Raw genomic sequence first — 20819 nt, forward strand, 5'->3', positions numbered from 1 at the left:
ACCCTTTAATTTTGAGCTTTTATAAGGAGTCATATGTTAATATTTAGCTTTTTCCCATGTATCCTCCTTTAGCTTAGGAAGTTTTATTTATCATTTACTGTCTATACAGCTCTCTCACCTTAAGCAAGAGGACTTCCACTAGGCACACACGTCTCAGCATGTTGCCTCTTGTTTTTCAGACTATTTGTTGAATGTTTGCTCTGTGCCAGGCACTGTCAACAAAACCCTGTAAAATCCTTACACATAATGGTGCCGATTTCTTCTTTTCTTTTCTTTTCCTTTCTTTTCTGTTCTGTTCTTTTCTGTTCTTCTCTCGCTCTCTCAGATTTATTTTTATTGACTTGAAAGTCAGAGTTAAAGGAGAAGGATGGAAGAGAGAGAGGTATCTTCGATTTGCTGCTTCACTCTCCAAATGACTGCTACGGTTAGAGCTTAGGCTGATCTAAAGCTGGGGCCATGTGCTTTTCTGAATCTCCCACATGGATACAGGGGCCCCAAAACTTAGGCCATCTTCTGCTGCTCTCTTAGGCCATTAGGAAGGAGCTGGATCAGAAGCGGAGCATCTGGAACATGAACAAACACCCTTATGGGATGCTGGGGCCATAAGCAGAGGATTAACCTGCTGTGTCACTGTGCTGGCACCAATAGATTAATAATCTAAAGAAAAATAAATTTTTCTTTCTAAATTTTTATCCTATGAAAAGATCAGATTTCATGGATACAGTTCTAAGCGTATAACTAATTCCTTCCATCCCCCAATTCCTCTGCATTCTTTTCTTTTTAAAAAAATTTTTGCAGTAACAAGTTCAATTTAATGTAAAATCATAGGCTTAATGTACCACTAACTGTGTTTAACAAGTAAGAAGACGAGTGTAAATAATACATCATAAGATGTTTGTTTCATTCTTACACAGTTTTATATTTTATATTAACATATATCAGAGAAAATGTGTTAGCCTTTAAGGGGCTGACATTTCATTAGTGATAATGGTGTCTGGTAGTATCCATTTTGTTTCATAAGACAGGGTTTCGGGTGTTTTTATTTTAATGATTGAGTAATATTGCACTGAATCTGCATACCACATTTTCTTTATACAGTCTTCAGTTGATAGACATCTGAATTGATAGATGTTGTGAATTTAGCTGCAGTAAACATGGGGGTACAGATAACTCATACGCTGGTTTCATTTTCTTTGGGTAAATTCCCAGGTGTGGGATGGCTGGGATGGATCTGTTTCTAGATTTCTGAGGACTCCTTGTACTGTCTTGTGTAATTTTACTAGCTAACATTCCCACCAACAGTTGATTAAGGTGCTTCTTTTCCATGTCAATGTATATTTTTGATTTTTGAATGATAGCCATTCTGACTGGAGTGAGTTAAAACCCTCATTGTGGTTTTGTGTTTCCCTGATGGTGATGATCCTGAACATTTTCTCATGTGTGTGTTGGCCATTTGTATTCCATCCTTTGAAAAATACCTCTTCATCTCATGTACCCATTTCTTACCTGAATTGTCGTTTTGTTGTGTTGTGTCTTGAGGTCTTTATAGATTTTTAATATTAATACTTTTTCAGATGCATAATTTCCCAATATTGTCTCCTAGTCTGTTTATTACCTCCTAGTTGTTTCCTTTGCCATATAGAAGCTTCGTAGCTTGATGTAATCCCATTTTTCTATTTTTGGTTTTAATGCCTATGCTTCTGGGGTCTTATCCAGCAAGTATCTGCCTGTGCCAGTGTCTTGCAGAAATTCTCCAATGTTTTTTATAATTTGATCTATTGTGATTTGAGTTGTGTATAATGTATAAGATGTGCATCTCTTCTCAGACTTGTGCATGCAGATATCCAATTTTCCCCGGTAGCATTTATTAAAGGAATTGCCCTTTCTCCAGAAAGTTATTTTAACCCATTTACCAAAGTTGGTTGTAGATGTGTAGCTTAATTTCTGGATGCCCTAGTTTGTTCCTTTGGTCCATTTTTCTATTCTTGTGCTAATACCAAGTTGGTTTGATCATAAATGTCCAGTAAGATGTCTTAAAATCTGGTATTTTGATGCTTCTTTTGTTTTTGCTGTTTAAGATTGCTTTAGTTATTTGGTTTGTCTTCCTTCCTTTCTTTTCTTTTCTTTTTTAGTTATACAAGAGGCAGAGAGACTAAACTTCCTTCCTCTGGTATGATCCTGAAATGCACCCAGTGACAAAGGCAGGGCTAGGCTGAAGTCTTGAGCCAGGAACTCAGTCAAGGTTTCTCATGTTGTGGCAGACACACAACTGCTTTAGCAGTCACCTGCCAATTCCAGGTGATTAGCAAGAAACTAAAATTTGAGAGCTGGGGCCTGAGAGAGCACTCAAACCCACTGGCTCCTGCGTGAGATGTGGTCAAGTTAACAGTCTAGGCCAGTCTCACTCACTTGTGCGCTTGCTTCTCTCTTACTTCCACTATTTAGTAATTTCAGTTTTTAAACTTAATATTGCTTCATTTGAAAGCCAAGCAGAGATCCTCCATCTGCTGGTTCACTTTATAGATGACTTCCTAAGCTGGGGCTGGTCCAGGTAAGTCAGGAATGTGGAAATCAGTCTTGATCTCACACTTTGGTGGCAGGAACTGGAGTAAAGTAATAGAACAATCATGTGCTGCCCTCCAGGGCAAGTTTAGAAGGAAACTGGAGTTCGGAGTGGAGCAAAGATTTGAAACACACTTGATGGCCTCTTTGTGCAATATTTTCAACCTACAGTTAGTTGAATCTGAATTTACAACTAGTGAATAAGAAGATGTGACTTTGTGTATGTGCATGGCTTTTATGTGTTTTTACAAATCCTGTTCTGCTTCCCAGTTAATCTTTGAACTGCTTTGAAGTCAAGCATGACTGAGAGTACAGAGTAGGAACAGCTGATAACGATCAAGAAGGCAGTGGCTACCAGAAAGCTGTGTCTTTGAAAATAGTCAGAATATGCCATTTTTTTGGTGGTAGGGCTCTTTTTTGTTATGTAGTTTCTATGTGTTTCTCAGGGACACGATGTTAAAGTGTTTTCTATGTGTTGTTCGGATTAAAAAATTTGTAATTTAATTCTGTGCATTAATTTACTACATAGTGGTTTTGTCTGTATTTTACATAGTTTGCTTCAATTCGATTATAAAACGAATCAAATTGGGGCAATAGTATTTAATGTACATAGTGATGAAAGAGAAAAATACATTAGACTGAGAGATAGGAAGATGTCATTTCTAGACATTGCTAAGGTGTATGAGCTCTTGGAAGAGCCATTTATAGTCATGGGTTTCATTTTAAATTTGTACAAGTTTCAAGTAAATAAGCTCTTGAACTGTTGTTCTAGTCTAAAATGTATGCTGTGTTGAGATTCACATCACATGAAGTACTTATTACCCCTTTCCTTTTTTTTTAAGTTTTAGCCAATTTATTTTAGTCTTTTGACTCTTGCATTAAAAGTTTTGTTGTCGAGTTTTCCTTTTACATTCTTCTTTGCTTGGGATTTGTTCAGTTCTGAGTCTAAGTGTTGATTTTACAAACCAACATCCATTGATCTTTGAAGAGGATAAATTAACTTGATTTTGATTTGCTTATTTAATTTTGTTTTTAAGGTATTTTCAAAAGAAATAATTCCAGACTGATGGATGAAATTTTAAAACAACAGCAGGAACTTCTGGGCCTGGATTGTTCCAAATACTCACCAGAATTTGCAAATAGTAATGACAAAGATGATCAAGGTAAGCTTGACTCTAAAAGTGAGGCACATCTGTCACTTGGTCATTTCTTCACTCATTTTGCTCTGCTAGTCTTGTTTTCAACCTTTACATTTTTATCTTACTGTATTTGTTTATTTTTTAGCAGTGGCTGCAGAGATAGAGAGCTCACATTGGTTGGCTTCCTTCCCCAATGTTCACACTGCCAGGGCCAGGCTAGGCTGAAGTCAGAGGCCGGAAGCTTAGTCCAAGTGTCCCACATGGGGGACAGGGTCCTGATTATTTGAGCAGTCACCTGATGGCTCCCAGTGGCTGTTGGCTGGAAACAGGAATCAGCAGAGTTAGAACTCAAACTCACACATACCATCTAGGCTGTAGATGTCCCAAAGGTAACTTGGCCAAACACCCGTGGTGTCAACATCTTCAGTCATGAATTTAGACTTTTTGTCCTTATCCTTTGAAAATATAATTATCAAGAAAGGGTAAAAAAATAGTTTACATAGATATTAAAAAGTAAGCATGTGACACATATTTTATGTAATTGGACAGATCTTACAGCTAATTCAACAGAGAATCCTAATAGTCACATTTCCACATTAAGGAAATGGAATGAATGTGTAAATAGAAGCAAAAGCGGCTTTTCTGTGAAATGAAAGGAATTTCACTTCAATTGAACTTCTACCTGAGAGGAAAGATCCTACATGTGTGTGGATAGGAATTTTGCATTATTATGACATCTCTGGAGTCCCATCTGTTGTAACATAGATTCCCACGGGATCAAAAATAGATAAGGTATGTGTGCTGTAGACAGTGGCATACATAGTCTATTGAAACACTTTTTTCCTATAATGCTTAATTTTTTTTTCTTTTATTCTGTATGTTACTGCAAATTCTACAGCGATGGAGTTTTAGATGAGTAAAATCATGTGGCTTATAGTTAAGTTCTGTATTTAGGATTTATTCATAAACAAGATCATGATGAGCCTTTTGAAAACAAGGTAGTATGAAATACATGCATAAATATGATTTTAGATGCATGAGGCCTTTGAAAGAAGAATAAATATATTTGATATTGAAAATGGAGAGTTTAAATTTTTCTTGTTTACTGCAAGAATTATAATTTTATTTTGATCGTAACTTATATTCTTAAAACTGGTTTTGAGATACATGTGAAAGAGAAGGATTTTTTTTAAATCTTGTTTTTTTTTTTCCTACAGTTTTAAATTGCCATTCAGCAGTGAAGGTGCTGTCTCCAGAAGATGGAAAAGCAGATATCGTGAGAGCTGCTCAGGACTTTTGCCAGTTAGTAGCCCAGCAGCAAAAGAAATCCACAGATTTGGATGTAGATATGTTAGACAGTTTACTTAGTAAGTCGTGTGTATGTGTATATATGTAAATATGTGTGCGTGTGTGTGTTTTAAATTGTGTCATATAAGAATACAGTGTGAAAGAAGATATTCATATTCCCTTACACTATTAGGCTTTGTTGTTGTTTCACTCTTCATATTTGTGAAATCTGAAAGCCTGCACATGAAAATGGTTTTGGGATAATGTAATTTGCAGTCAACTGCCCTGTGCAAAGACTTCATGGGAAAAGAAAGGAGTTTTTTTTTTGCAGTAAGAAATATTCTTAAAAACAACTCTTCTATTTGTCAGCTTTTCTGTCATCCCATTTCTTTTTAGTTTGAAGTTTCTGATAGATTTGAACTTAATAACTTTTTATGAGGTGTTCCCAAGAATGTAATTCCTCATACATGACTCTTCAGTGTTTTTCTATTGCATCTGTGTGTCTACTATATTCACCTGTATTTGTCATATAATGCTGTAGTTACCTGTTTTTCTTTCAACTGCTTATAAAGCCTTCAATATACTTCTTTTCTCTAGAGCTCTTCCAGGAACTTAAACTTAAACTTCATGGTTCTGCCCATAAGCATTATCCTTTAACCTTTTGTAGAAAGACAGTCTGGCAAATCAAGCTCATTGATGGCTTCTGTAGACATATGATTTTAGATGGTTTTTTTTTTTTTTTTTCATTTGCATGGGCTTTTAATTTATTGTATTTATCATGCATTTTCTGTGTCGATTGTTTATATAGCTTTCATTCTTTATTTTTTTTTTCACTTTAATATATGTACCAACTCAGATTTTGGACTCTTGGTCATATTAATAATTTCCTGGTTTCACTAACTATTCCTTCCTTTTCTCCTGTGTTCTCTGCTTTGACATTACCTAGATTCAGGCTCACTGAGTAGTAGAACATTGTGCGGCACTCTTGCTAGAGGTAACTAAGATGTTGATTGTTTCCCCGACCCGTGAAATCCCAAACAGTAATTATGAAGATTCCTTAAAGATAGCCTGTTGTCCAAAGGTGACCTCTAGGTAGCTCATGGAAAAGTTGTAAAGGCTGTGTCCAGGTGTTGCTTCAGGAGCTGTGAATTCACAGTAAATGAAATTAAACACAGTCCTTAGATTAATTTATTTGGCAAAAGTGAACACTCTTTAAGTACCATCTTCCCAGTGAGTTCCTTTGTACTGTTTTTGGTTGCTAAATCTACCTTCTCTTCAAGCAACCACTGGTTGGTTGTTTTCTTGGATATACTTTTGCTTTCTCTGAAATGTTATATCAAAGGAATTACATAATAGTCTTTTATGTCTTGCTTTGTTGGAATAATATTTTTGAGGTCCATCCAAACTAAATGTCTTCATTCATTACTTTTTGTTGGTGAGAAGTAGTCTGTTTTCATGGAAGGAACACATTTTGTTTATGCATTCGTTGGTTGATATATTTTTAAAAGGTTTATTTATTTATTGGAAGGAAGATCAGATTTATGGACTGAAGGAGAGACAGAGAGAAAGCTCTTCCATCTGCTGATTCACTCCCCAAATGGCTGCAATGGCTGGAACTGAGCCTAACTGAGGCCAGGAACCAGGTTCTTTTTCCAGGTCTCCCAAAGTCTTTGGGCCATGCTCTGCTGCTTTCCCAGGCAATAAACAAGGAGCTGGATGGGAAATAAATCGGCTGTGACACAAAAGTGGCACCCATTTGGGATCCCAGATGGGGATTTAGCCACTGAGCCATTGTGCTGACAAAGTTACACAGAGGGAGAGACAGAGTGTTCTGTCTACTGTTGCACTCTACCACATGGATGCATTGACCAGCACTGGACAAGGCTGAAGCCAGCAGCCTGGAACTCCATCCAGGTCTCCCACACATGGACCATCTTCTGCTTTCCCAAGTGCATTAGCAAGGGGCAAGGTTGAAAGTGGAATAGCCAGAACTTGTACCAATGCTCATATAGGATGCCAGCATCACAGGCCACAGCTTAACCCAGTTTGCCACTGTGCTGACCTATTTCCAGTTTTTGATTAAAATTGCTGTGCAGTAACTGTGTACAAATCTTTATATGGATATATTTCTTTTCCCTATTGGGTAGATACTAGTTGCTACAAGAGTGAATGTTTAATTTTTTTAAGGAACCTCCAAACTGTTATTCAAATAGTGCCTGCATTTCACATTCCATTGGCAACTTAAAGGGTTTCAGATTTTTCATCTCTTTGTGAAGACGTGGTATTGTAAGTTTTGGTTTTTAAAATTTTTAGCCATTTCAGCAGATGTGTAGTAGTATTTTATTGTGACTTTAATTCACTTTTTCCTAATGACTAATGATGTTGAACATTTTTCTTGTGCTCATTTGTCATCTCTATCTTTGGTGAAGTGTCTTCTGATATATTTTAGGAAGTTGTTTGTGTTGCTATTTGCTTTAAGAAGTCTGTTTGTTCTGGATATAAATCATTTATTAATGGTCAGATACATCATTTGCAATATTTTCTTCCAGTCCATGCTTTATTTTTGTTTGCTTCAAGATAATTAATTTTTTTCTGAAATGTGTCAGGGGTTTTTTTTGTTTGTTTTTTATGGATCATGATTCTTGCCCTTTCTACGAGATCTCTGTCTAATCTGAAGACCCAGTTAGGTTCTCCTTCATTTTTGACTAGAGGTTTCTTAGTACTAGTTGTTAGAATTAAGTCTAGAATCCGTTTTAACTACTAGGCAGTGTGAGGTAAAGGATATAAGTTGTTTTCCCTTCATGGTTTGCAGAGAAGACTGTCTTCTGCCCTTGAATTTATGGTTCCTGTTGCAAGTCTGTTGCCCATAGGTTTGTAGGTTTCTTTCTGGGCTTCCTATTTTATTTAACTAGTTAATTTTTTTGAAACCAAGGCGTCTTTCTTGATCATTACACTATACTCTTAGGTTTTGAGATCAGCTCATGCAGGTAATGCAAGTTCATTGATTTTTTTTTTTCTTTTTTTTTGACCGAGAGGCACGGGCTATTCTGGATCTGATGTGTTTTTTTTAATGCAAACTTTATTGTCAGCTTTTTCATTTTCCAGGAACATGCTGTTTGGATTTTGATATGAATTACATTTGTATCTCAGTTTAGGAAGAATTACCATCTTCATAATACTAAATCTTTTGGTCCTGGAACATACTAAATCTCTGTATTTACCTGGGTTCTAGTTGTTTTACAACGATGTTCTGTAACTTCAGGATATAGCATTTCTATTTCCTTATAGAATTTATTCCAAGAAGTTTTCTCTTTGATGCTGTTGCTAATTAAAATATTTTCTAATTTTACTTTCATATATTTTCATTGATGGAATTTGGAAATGCCTTTGTCTTTGAATATGAGTTTTGTATCCTAAAACCTTGAACAAATTCACTTACTAGTTCTCTTACCTCTTTTTTGCAGACAGAATTTTCTAAATATAAGATCATGTAAAAGATGATATCACTGTTTCTGATCAGTCTATTTTATTTTCCTTTCTGTCTTCCTGTGTCCACATAGGAAGTAGGTAAACAGTGATTTGCACATTGCTTGGGCATCTTTAAGTCTGTCAGGCTTAACGCAGTCTGCAGGTATAGGAAAGTACGTTCAACATTGTCCCTGGTTCTCAAGTGTCCTTGACATTTGCTTTTCGTTTGCCTTTTTTCTATCCTGTCTTCTTTCCCCTTGCCTTTATTTCTGTAGTTTCTCAGTCTACTGTGGAGGTATAAGACTTTGAACCCTATTTCCATGACATTCCTGTTAAATTTCTGGCTTGTTCTAACTGGGGCTGTGTAGGACTCCATGCTGGCACGTTGTAGATCCTTACTCATTCTGTTGAGTTCCCTTCTTTTGGCTGATGAACCATGAATTTTCACATCTGCATTTTCCTTCCTGACCACAGTCTCCGGTTCTAAATTGAAACTTATTTTTTTGGCAGCAGGCTACAAATCTGTTGGTTTTTTTATGATCATCCCTATCCTGGTAGAACTAAATTTCTCTCCAGCTGATTGAAGGGAGTTGGAGTCAAAAGCAGTCCTAGCTAAGAAGGTGGAAGATTCTTGCCATTCTTGTTTTTCTTCTTCTTCTTTTTAAATGTATAGATTTGTTTATTTATTTAGCCGAGTGTCAGAGACACAGACATTTACCCCTCAAATGTCCACAATAGCTAGTCCTGGATCGTGCTGGAGCCAGGAGTGTGGAACTCCATTAAGTCTCACACGTGGATGGCAGAGCTCGAAAAACTGAGGCTCTCTCCCTATGCCTTTGCTGATGATATAGCGGAAGCTGATTGAAAGCTAGTACTTGGGACTAATTGGCACTTAAATATGGAATGCTGGTGTTGCAAGTGACAGCTTAGGATGCTATACCACAGCACTAGTTTCATTCTTGGTGTTTTTAATAGGAATTCTATCTGCTCTTTAGTTTTTAATACAGTAGTTATAATTACCTACCTTTGGTCGTTATCCACTGCCACTGAATGCTTGGTTTTGTAATGTTTGATACATGTCTGTGGGAGAGGACTTTTTACTGTCTGCACTTCCCTGATGTCAGGGGTTCCTTCTTGTCATGTTCTACTGAAGAGGTCTTTTTTAGGTAGCTGAAGAGTATCTGTTTTGTTTAGTTCTTCCACTCTACCAACATATACTTTTAAAGGGAATTGTTTTGGAAATAATTTTTTGATATCACCACTGGGTGTGCCTGTCTAGTATCTTTATTCTGGAAATGAAGTAACTCAGGCTTGGCGAGTTTATGTGACAATGATATTAGTAGCAGAACTGAGGATGTTGTATTTTTAAGCCTGATCTCATAGGTAAGCGGGTTCATAAAACATAAAGAATGGATGTATACCTGTCCATTTTTGTTCTCTGAGCTGGCTCAGGCTACGTGGAAAACGTCTGTGTTGTACAACTATAAGTCAGTCTGTGTCCTTAGCTGTAAAATGAGGGACATGGGGAAAAAATACAGATATGTTTTAAGTTCCTTTTCACCTCTGAGTTTACTTGAGTCTATAGGTAGAATCAACAGTTGTACTCTTGGAGCAGGGTAATCCCTAGGATGCTGAGAGAATATCTGAATCAAGTCTTGAAAGGAAGACATTTAGAGGATACAACTCTTGGATTTAGGGTGAGAGATTACTCCTCATTAGCAGGTAGTCAGAAAACTGACTTCCACATTTGGGAGCTGGCGCAATGGCTCAATTGGAGAATTCCTCTGCCTGCAAGCACCAGCATCCCGTATGAGCACTTGTTTGTTTCCTGGCTGCTCACTTCCCATGCTTCTGATGGCCTGAGAAAGCAGAGGAGGACGTCCCAAAGTTGTGGAACCTTATACTGCAGGGGAGTCCTGGAGGAAGCTCCTGGCTCCTGGTTTCAGAACAGCTTGGCTCCAGCTGTTGTGGTCATTTGCAGAGTGAACTAGTGGATGGAATATCTCTCTATCTATGTCTGTAAATTTACTTTTCTAATAAAAATAAACCTTAAAAGAAGGAAAAAAAGTTTCCACATTTGAAATTAATGTTTAAGTTTGTGGGCTTCTGAAAAAAACAGGTATAAGGAACCAATTTTAGTAAGAAAATTCAGTTCTTGGTCATTTTTGTTGTTTGCAGTGTTTTAAGTTCATATGTATTTCTTTATTTCCAAGGTTCAAATGGTTTCCCTGATCCTGATTTAGTGTTGAAGTTTGGTCCTGTGGACAGCACATTAGGCTTTCTTCCCTGGCACATCAGATTGACTGAGATTATGTAAGTACTTTATTCAATTCTGAAAAATCAAGTCATGCTGCTGGGTCCCTTTTGTCACTTATTGTTATGATACGGTAAAGGCCTACATAAATGAGTTAGACCCAAGAGAGTGTATATACATGTTTTGTATCCAGATGTTTTGTATTGACTGAGTGTCTTCAGAGATCAGGAGTTAAGAGCTACTACCCCTGTAGCTGTCTGCGCTGTTGATTCTACAAAAAAAATTGGACTTGATCCAGCATATATAAAATGTGTAGGATTTTCTGTAGTTAAAGAAAAGATGAGAAAAATAGTAGATAGAAAGGGGGGGAGGAGTTGGGGTAGGGCCAGTGCCATGGTACAGAACATTAAGCCCTGGCCTCCGAGCTGGAATCCCGTGTCAGAGCATTTGAGTCCTGGCTACTCTGTTTCTCATTCAGCTCCCTGCTTATAATCCCAGGCAAAAAATGGAAGATGGATTAAGTACTTGGAGATCTGGGTGAAGTTCCAGGTTCCAGGCAATGACCCAGCAGGTGGAAGATGTCTTTCCCTCTGTGCATGCCACTGCCTTTAAGATAAATAAATCTTGGGGTTGGGAGAGAGGGAAAGGCCTCAAGAGTGTCTCAAAGAGATAGGAACTAGGCATACCAGGGAAAAGAGTCAGTGTCAGGCGGTACTAAGAAATGAAAGCATTTGTCTTGTGTGTGTGTTTGTCCTAGTTTCTTAAATACCAACAAGGAATGTGTATAACAGTAGAGAGGCAGTAGGAACCTGTTCAGCCTGTGAGTAATATGGGACTAGTGATTTTGGAAGATTTGTTTAGAAGCTACAAGCTACAGTGGTTTGGGTTTCGGGGAGGGTGTCATGAAAAGACAACTGAAAGGCTCATAGCTGTAATTTTAGGAGAAAGTACAGAGGAGAGAACACACTGCTTTGTAAAGGGTCAGATAATAAACTTTTGGTGTTTGCAGACCATTCAGTGTCTTGCAATTTAACTTTGCTAATACAGCTTAACAATGTAAGACAAGTGAGCCTGACTATGTTCTGATAAAAAGGTATACTAGGCATTTGGGATGTATTTGCCAATTTCAGATTTATAATAATGGAAAGACTGAGTAGCTTCAACTATATATAAGCCCTGGATTTTAGAAGGGAAATTGTAGATTTTAATTGTCTAAAGAAATATTTACCAAGTATATATGTTTTTGGCCTGAGAGCTTTACTAATTTTGATTAAAGCTAGTGAAGACATTAATTGTTACTGAATTTTTAAGACTAGATAGTTAAAATATGTCTTGAGGCAAAACTCAGGAAGAGTTGAGGATAATTTTTTTTTAAAGATTTATTTTTTATTTAAAAGGTCAAGTTAGAAGGAGAGACAGAGAGATCTTCCATCTGCTGATTTACTCTCCAAGTGGCTGCAGCTGCCAGAGCTCACCTGCCCGAGCCAGGAAGCCAGGAAGCCGGAGCTTCTCCTGGTCCTCCACATGGGTTGCAGGGGTTGGTGGACCTGGGCCATCTTCTACTGCTTTTTAAAGATATATTTATTTGAAAAGCAGAGTAACAGAGAGGGGTACACACACTCCTCCATCTACTAGTTTACCCCTAGTATGCCTTCAACAGCTTGATTAGCCAGTCCAAAGGCAGTATCTAGGGGTTCCATCCCTCTCCCCGATATGGGTGGTAGGGGCTCAAGTATTTTGTCAGTCATCTGTTGCTTTCTCAGGCTCATCAGCAGGGAGCTGGATCAGAAGAGGATTAGTCAGACTAGAAGTAGCATCTCCTGTAGGGGATGCTAGTTTTGCAAATGGCACTTTATCCCATTGATTCAGATCACTAGTTCTGGGGAATATTTTTTGATAGGAAGGTGTAGATGCTTTTGAGACTCTAATCTCTTTAAATGGAAACACTCATTAGGGCAAGTAAAGATGTAGGATTGATGATTGGATAAGAAATCAAAGCTAAAAATGTATTTTTGGGGATATCAGAATCTGGGGGATAGTTGTGTCTATGACAGTTGGAGTACACTTAAATAAGAGACTGATAGAGTTATGATTCCTTATGAAGGACTACACCATTTAGTAAAATGGGGAAAACTCCATTTAAAAAGAGATGAGTTCCTGTATAAACTTAGATTTCCAGCTGACGTTACTCTAAGCTTATTCTTCAGTGGGTTGTGAATCTAACTTGTTTCTTATTGTGGAAAGAAGTGGAAGCTTAATTTTTGCTTGAACTGTTTCGCAGTTTAACAAATTTTTAGTATAGTGATTTGGCATGTTCTGCTTGTAATTTTTACTTTATTTTATTGTCATCCTGATTCTGCCCACCAAATTATGGTATATCATTTAATTACTTTTTTTTTCTTCCCGTGTGCTTACCTTTCAGCTCTTTGCCTTCCCACCTAAACATCAGTTATGAGGACTTTTTCTCTGCTCTTCGTCAATATGCAGCCTGCGAACAACGTCTGGGGAAGTAGTTGTCCCCGATTGTGTAATAGGACTTCAGGCCTTTGGAGAAAAGGACCCAAGTGACTCTGATGTTTACAGAACATTCACGAAATCCTATACGCACCTAGTTCATACCCTCATAATTTATCAACAAATACAAAAAGTGTCTTACTTGAGAATGAGTGAGTGTGCGCGTGTGTGTGTGTGCGTGCGTGCACGAGTGTATGTATGGAAATAAACTTATAAATGGGGGAAGTATTGGAGAAGGAAATACAAGACCTGCAACTTTGAGCAAATAGCAATGATGTTTTAGGAACTGGAATTCCAGACGTGAGGACTTCAGCCTCTACTACTCCCCTGTTTTTGTGGGGAACGGTGAGGGTGATTAGAATAGTCTTGGTTGTTAAGAAAAGTGTCATTTTTGCTCAATATTTCCTAGTGACCAAACTTTTTAATTTTAATACTGATATGTTGATTTTATGAAGTAGAAGTGTTCCAAATTTGAGAGTACTTCAGAGGAATGGAGTCCTCTGTTGCTGACATGATAAAACCTTTCTCACCTTCAAAGCGGAGGGAATACCTACGTTCATATATCCGTCCATTTTCATTTCTTTCTTCATTATCAGACAGCGCGACCTAAGAGTGTCCTGTGGCGTCTGTTATCCGATGTCTGAGTTGTGAAGATCATTTGAAACAGAACTCCACATATATACTGAAAAATACAAAACTTTAGGCCTTCAAATATTTAACTAGGCAATCTAAAAAGCTGAATAAGTTGTAATATTACAGTGAAGATAGAAAATTTTCTTAAAAATGAAAGCAATTTTGATTTCCTTTTTTTGTTGACAGGTAGCATTTGAACTAGCACCCCAGAGCTAGTTTTAAAAGTATTTCCATTAGCTTTTTTATTTAAAATAAGCATTTGAGGAAAGTTATGAAGCAGCTCTTTTCCTCAAAAGTAACCTATTTCTCTGTGGAATAACACTCAGAATTTTATTCAGTAAATCCCAATGGTGACTTTGCATAAAAGACCTTTAAATAGCATTGAGACCTACATGGGGAAGAAAATATTACCAAAGTCTACAAAAATAGCTTACTATTGCACATTGTCTTATAATAGAGAACAGCACTGGTTCTGTTGTTTCTGAAATGAATAAATGATTTCTTGATCGGTGTTTAATATTTCTCCCTCACTGCTGATTCCCAGTGAGAAATCACTATTTGCATTTGGTTTACTCTTCAGAAAACTCTCTTGTCAGCACATGTGCAACTGATTTTCCAAAATTGTACATTTTGAATGGAGTAGTATAAATGCAAGGTCTCTGAAATCTAAAAAAGTAGCAAAGAAGACTGGAATTTGGAAGCATGGTCTGGATTTGCTTGAATTCTAAAACTATGAAGAATACATATTTCAAGTTTATATTACAGAACCCCATTTATGATTTTAAGAATACACTTGAAATAAAAGTGATTAAACTGAATTTTGGTCCAGTGATGTTACTTTATATTTCATAGTCTTTTTTTTTTTACACTGTAAGACCTTTTTTAAATTCTTAATTTATTGCAAAAGTTTTGTGTAAAGCTACAGCATATCTAAACTTTGTCAGAAATGTTTTTATTTCTGTTCCCCTAGATTGTGGTCCATCACGTATTGGTATATATATATACATATATATTAGTTTAGTTTAAGGCTGAGTTTATGTGTTCTGTAAAACATGATAGATATTAATGTTTCGTAAACATTCTGGAATTTATGCAACTTTAATGAATTAAGTTTAGTGGGGCTAATTGAAGTGAAAGGGTTTTAATATTTATCAAAACTAAATTTTTAGTCAAATGAATTATTGGGTTATAGTGCAAGTTTCTAAAGGTTTATAGGATATAGTACATGTTTCTAAAACATGTTCTTTCATAACATTATAGACATTCAGGTACATCAATAGCCCTGGTTCTGAGTCTCGTTGCCCTAGAACAAGACCCTAAAACAATTTGCTGTGGGTTCTGAATTCAAACCTAGGTGTTTCAAAACCTTTTCCTATGGGCACAGCTGCCAGTACAATCTGCTGTTGGAACGGCCTTGGTCATTCTACAGTTCTTGCCGAATCATCACAGACTTCATTGTCAAGCCTCCCTTTGCACTCTTCAGAAGAACTGATGATTTTCAAGAGAAGCGTTGTATCTTCTTGTGTACTGGAGGATGTTGTCGTAAATGGTTCCTTCTCGACAATCCCCACAATGGACAAATCACCAGGTTATACCTATTCTGTGTTTGGCAGCTTGTTGTGTAGCAGGAGGTTGGAGGGTTTGAACTTCTTTCCAATTCTGGTTGTATTGCATTGCTTAAAATTAATTGAATACTGTTTAGAAAGTTTAAAGGCTGGCTTTTAATGTGAATAACAAATTCTGGCATATTGTGACTAAGACAAGAGTGCCCATTTCTGAGAGGAAAACATTAATGAACAGTGCCAAAATCACTGTGGATGACTATAATCTCTGAATGTATATTAATTAATTCCCTATTTCTGTGTGATGGTACCATGCATAGAGTCAGTAAAATCCTTGTGATATTTTATATGGCTGTAGACTTTGGCAACATGTAAATAATGTGTACAGTGAGTTTTTATGATTAAGGAATAAACTTTACTGAGTTTTATTGAAAATTGAAATAACATGTATGAACACAAAACAATAAAAATATACTCTTTTCATGGACTATAGTATTATGTGAATGCCACTTTTATTCTGAACATGTAGGGCCTGTGTTACTGTCATGAAAACCTCCTGTGGGTAGACAGCAATGCTGTGTTATAGGTAGTATACCCTTTTCACCGGCTTAAACATACTTGATACCCATTTGCTTTTGTGAAGATAATAGTAGAAAGTTCAGTTTTGCCATTATAATTGTCAAAATTCTACACTAATTAAAATCTGAATTGATTTTCACTGCACACAAAATTGCCAAATTAACCATGTATGTATGTATTCCTTCAAAATGCATTTGTAGTTCCTCAAACTGGAAAATTGAAAGATAACATGTGATTTGTTTTAGGGTGCAAACAGTAATCTAAGAGCACATTTTAAATGCCTCAACATAAATTACTAAGAAGTTTAGGACGGTCTGAAGTAAAGCCAAGGAAATAAGATTTGTGTGAATAGTGGTCCCAGATCCTTGCTGATAGGCCATAAACTGTAGTAAGATCAAAAGAACAGAAAGAGCAAAAAGAATTGGTTCATGTTTTGAAAAATACATATGCAATAGAGGAAGGAGATTCAGAAAAACAAATTTAAGAAAACCTCATTGATTGTATTTTTGCTGAACAGTCCTTACAGATTTTTTTTTGTACTTGAATTATTTTTTTAAAAGTATCCTGTAATAGGTTTAATAAAAAGATTCTTTTAAAATGATAAATGAAATGGAGTCTTGCATTTCTAGATTCAAATACTTACATTACCACATGTAAATTAAATGGAGAAAGTACTCAGTTCTGGATATTTAACCTTAGTTCAAAATCTTCATACTTTTATCTTCATTTCTTGTGTCCATCCTGCAGCAACCCTGGGATTGTATCTTTAGCATGATTCTCACACAAATAATTAACAAGAAATAAAAATTGTACTCCCAGATCCTGCTGTTACCTCCGCCTCCTCTTGACCATGGTTTGTATTTCCCCTGCTTGTACAGTTAAGGTAAGTTGCTTTTAAATCTGCAGTTTTTCTTAGTGATTTAAAAAAAAAAAAAAAAAAAGCCTGAGCAAAGTGGAACGATCCGTCAGCGTTTTCTCTACTGTTACAGAGTGATGGTTCTGCTTTGAGGAAGATTTACTCCAATTGTATCTTATAGGTTTGATTCTATGAAATCTTCCTCCCCCTCCCCCTTTTTTGGTAAAGGTTATTTTTATTGGAAAGTCAGATTTACAGACAGAAGGAGAGATGGGGGAAAAAGATCCTCCATCTGCTTGTTCACTTTCCAAGTGGTTGCAACAGTCAAGAGCTGAGGCAATCCAAAGCTAGGAACTTTTGGGTCTCCCACATGGGCACAGGATCCCAAGGCTTTGGACCGTCCTTGGCTGCTTTCCCAGGCCACAAGCAGCTGGGTGCCCATCTGGGATCCTGGTGCATGCAAGTTGAGGATTAAGCCACTAAGCTATTACGCTGGGTGCAGGCTATCGTGCCAGGCCCAATCTTCTTTCTAATAAGTATTTTACAGTGGTAATTCTCAGTAACAGCTGTATTAACAAATGCTTTAAACCACATTTAATGGAGAAGTAGATGGAAGGGCAGTTGTATAGTAGCTAGTCTCCAAAGAGAATCTTGGCATTTTAGTTAATTTCAAATAATTGGAAGATGAGGCTTTACTTGGAGATGCTGATAAAGCATTTGTCTTATACAGTGGTCCTCAAGGTTAAATATATTGCCTCCTAGTGACATTGGATGGTGGAGAGGAGACCACTGACACGTGGTGGGAAGCAGCAGAAGATGCTGCTAAGCGTGTTGCAGCACACTCCATGGCCCTGTCAACTAGACCTCCCCAGCATAACGTGTCAGTAACGCAGAGGTTCAGAATCCCAATAGTTTTGTCTCTTGGCGTACGGTGTTGCTACATGCCTAGTATTTGTATGGGGTAACTTTAAGAAAGGAGGCAAGATTGGCTACTAATGTGTAGATCTCAGTTAAAACGTGAATGCGTATGTATTTTATCTGCCTGGGATGATAAGGAGCTTCAAAATGCCTGGGAAATAATGCCATTTTGATGCAAAAAGATTTTTGGCATTCATGTACAATTTTAATGTTTTTGGTGAACATAGCGTCTTTTATGTGCATGGATTTCAAAATTTTTGTACCAAGATTAACTTACTTTAACTATTTTTCATGAATACTAGTTGCTTTATGCTTTTCCTAAGTTTTAATTTTTATGTTCACATTTTAATTAGGAATTTTGCAACTACCAATATTCTAAAACCTGTCAACTTATTGCAGGATAAATGCTTTCTTTAATGTTCTGTGGGGCTAGCCCTGTGACATAGCAGATGAAGCTGCTGCCTGCTCCACTGAGATCCCACAGGGACACCAGCTGAGTGCCAGCTGCTTCACTGCAGGTCCATTTCCCTCTGATGCACCTGAGAAAGCAGCAGTGCTTGGGCCCCCTACGCCCATGTGGAAGCTTGAAGACACTCCAGATGCTTGGACTTGGCCTGGCCCAGCCCTTTTAGAATGAACCAGGGTGGAAGATCTTTCCCTATCTCATTCTATCACTGACTCTCAAATAAAAATCTTTTTTGGTTGTTGTTTTGTTTATGTGAAATGTTAGAAATCTCATACTTAGAACTACCAATTGTGTACACATCAAGATATTTCACTTATGTTATGTATGTACTAGTAATTGCCGCAATTGAACCACCTAGGTTTTTCTTTTACAGTTACTTTTAAAAGCTTTTTTAAAAAAATATATAACCAGGGCCCGGCGCGGTGGCGCAAGTGGTTAAAGGTCCTCGCCTTGCACGCCCGGGATCCCATATGGGCGCCGGTTCTAATCCCGGCAGCCCCGCTTCCCTTCCAGCTCCCTGCCTGTGGCCTGGGAAAGCAGTCGAGGATGGCCCAAAGCTTTGGGAACCTGCACCCACGTGGGAGACCCTGAAGAGGCTCCTGGCTTCGGATTGGCATAGTATCGGCCCGTTGTGCTCACTTGGGGAGTGAATCATCGGACGGAAGGTCTTCCTCTCTGTCTCTCCTCTCTGTATATCCGCCTTTCCAATGAAAAAATAATAAAAATAAATCTAAAAAAAATATATATATATAACCAGTGTTTACTTCTGAGGTCACATCTCAAAGTGATGACTAAATCTATTAAAAGTTCTCATCGCTTATTTTCAGGTTGTTTTTAAAAGACATTTATTTTTATTGGAAAGGTACATGTACAGAGAGAAGGTGAGACAGGAAGATTTCCCTTCCAGTGGTTCTCTTTCCAAGTGGCCGCAATGGCCAGAGCTGTGCCAATCCAAAGCCAGGAGCCAGAAGCTTCTGGATTTCCCACGCGGGCGTAGGTTCCCAAATCTTTGGGCCGGCCTTAACTGCTTTCCCAGGCTGAAGGCAGAGAGCTAGTACGGGAAGTAGAGCTGCGAGATATGAAGTGACACCTGTCTGGGATCCTGGCTCATGCATGGTGAGGACTTTAGCCACCAGGCTATCATGCTGGACCCTATTTCCAAGTAATTTCATCTAATGGCTTTGTGATACAGGCGGACTCACGCCCTTATAACTCTCCTAAGAGCTAATTGCAGCCCATCTAGGTAATGAGAGTTTACCTATAGAGATTATGCTTGGTGTAAGGAAAGATGATTTTTCCGAAGAATAACAGTGATAAGTAAATCTGCCTATGTTGTTACAGATGAGATGTATATGTGAGAAAATAGCCTGACAGCTGTCTGTCATGTGCAGCATAGAACAGAAAATTTCCAGGCAAATTATTTATTATTAAATATTAACTTACAAAGTGTTTTGCAACTGAAGCATCCATACATAAATATACAGATAAATCGCTTGTAAAACCAACCCAATCAGATTCAAGGGACTCTGATGTTAACACCATCCACAGGGCTTAGGATATATAATTTGTGATAATTTTAATTAATGCAGAAGAATCACAGCATCTGGCTGCTATGGATGCTGGAACAGAAAAGCAAAGTTAACACAATTTAAGAGTGATTGCTTTGTGAAATCTAAAAGGAGAAGTATAACATGTACCACTCAGCTGCTGGCCCATTTTTAATCTAATATGTTGTCAAAAAGATGAACTTAATACATGGCACTTAGGCCTGGTGTGAGGAGGCCTTTACCAGTCTTATTTTTTTGTGGGACCAGCACAATGGCTCAGCAAGTGGGACCAGCACAATGGCTCAGCAAGCTAACGGCACCCTGTCACACGAGCGTACCATATGGACACCAGCTCAGTGCTTGGGGATCCTGCACTCATGTGGGAGATCTGGAAGAGCTCTTGGCTCCCAGATCAGCTCTGGCCATTGTGGCCATTTAGAGAGTGAACCAGTGCATGGAAGACCTTTGTCTCCTCTAAAATCTGCCTATCAAATCAAAAATGTGCTTCCTATGTTTTCCTATGTTTTGTTGGTTTCCGGGTACATATTTAGGTCTTTGATCCATTCTGAACTGGTTGTTGAGTAAGGTGAGGTAGGAGTCTTGTTTATTCTAAAAACTGCTATCCAGTTGTCTTATCAGCATTTACTGAAGAGACCAACCTTTTTTCCTGGCTTACTTTCAGTTTTCTTGTCACTTCTGGGATTTGTGTTTTGTTCCATTTATCTTTGTTTCTGTATCAGTACCAGATTGTTTTGATGGCCACTGCCTTGCTGTGTATCTTGAGTTCTGGAATTGTGATTCCTCCAGCTTTATTTGTATTCTTCAGTTTTTGGCTATTCATGGTCTCATATAATTCCAGATGAACTTTTGTATCATCTTTTCTAGCTCTGAGAGGAATGTTGGGATTTTGATTAGGATCACATGAATTTGTGTATTATTTTTGGTAATATGGACAGTTTGATTATGTTGATTCTGCTTATCCAGGAACATAATAAGTTATTCCATCTTTCCATGACTGACATGTATCTTTTTAT

General features: G+C 37.6%; 1 protein-coding gene across 1 annotated transcript in view; it reads left to right on the forward strand.

The window, feature by feature from the left end:
• Positions 1-16550, forward strand: part of NUS1 (NUS1 dehydrodolichyl diphosphate synthase subunit) — a 29156-nt gene extending 12606 nt beyond the window's left edge. Inside the window, exons 2-5 of the mRNA XM_040965190.1 lie at positions 3600-3725; positions 4919-5068; positions 10670-10769; positions 13133-16550. Of these exons, the coding sequence (XP_040821124.1) occupies positions 3600-3725; positions 4919-5068; positions 10670-10769; positions 13133-13223 (467 nt within the window). The 3' untranslated portion in view covers positions 13224-16550. The remainder of the gene's footprint in view (positions 1-3599; positions 3726-4918; positions 5069-10669; positions 10770-13132) is intronic.
• The last annotated feature ends 4269 nt before the right edge of the window (positions 16551-20819 follow it).

This window comes from Ochotona curzoniae, unplaced genomic scaffold (genome assembly GCF_017591425.1).
Source record: "Ochotona curzoniae isolate NIBS_2020 unplaced genomic scaffold, NIBS_Ocur_1.0 scaffold_3890, whole genome shotgun sequence".
NCBI classification, from domain to species: Eukaryota; Metazoa; Chordata; class Mammalia; order Lagomorpha; family Ochotonidae; genus Ochotona; species Ochotona curzoniae.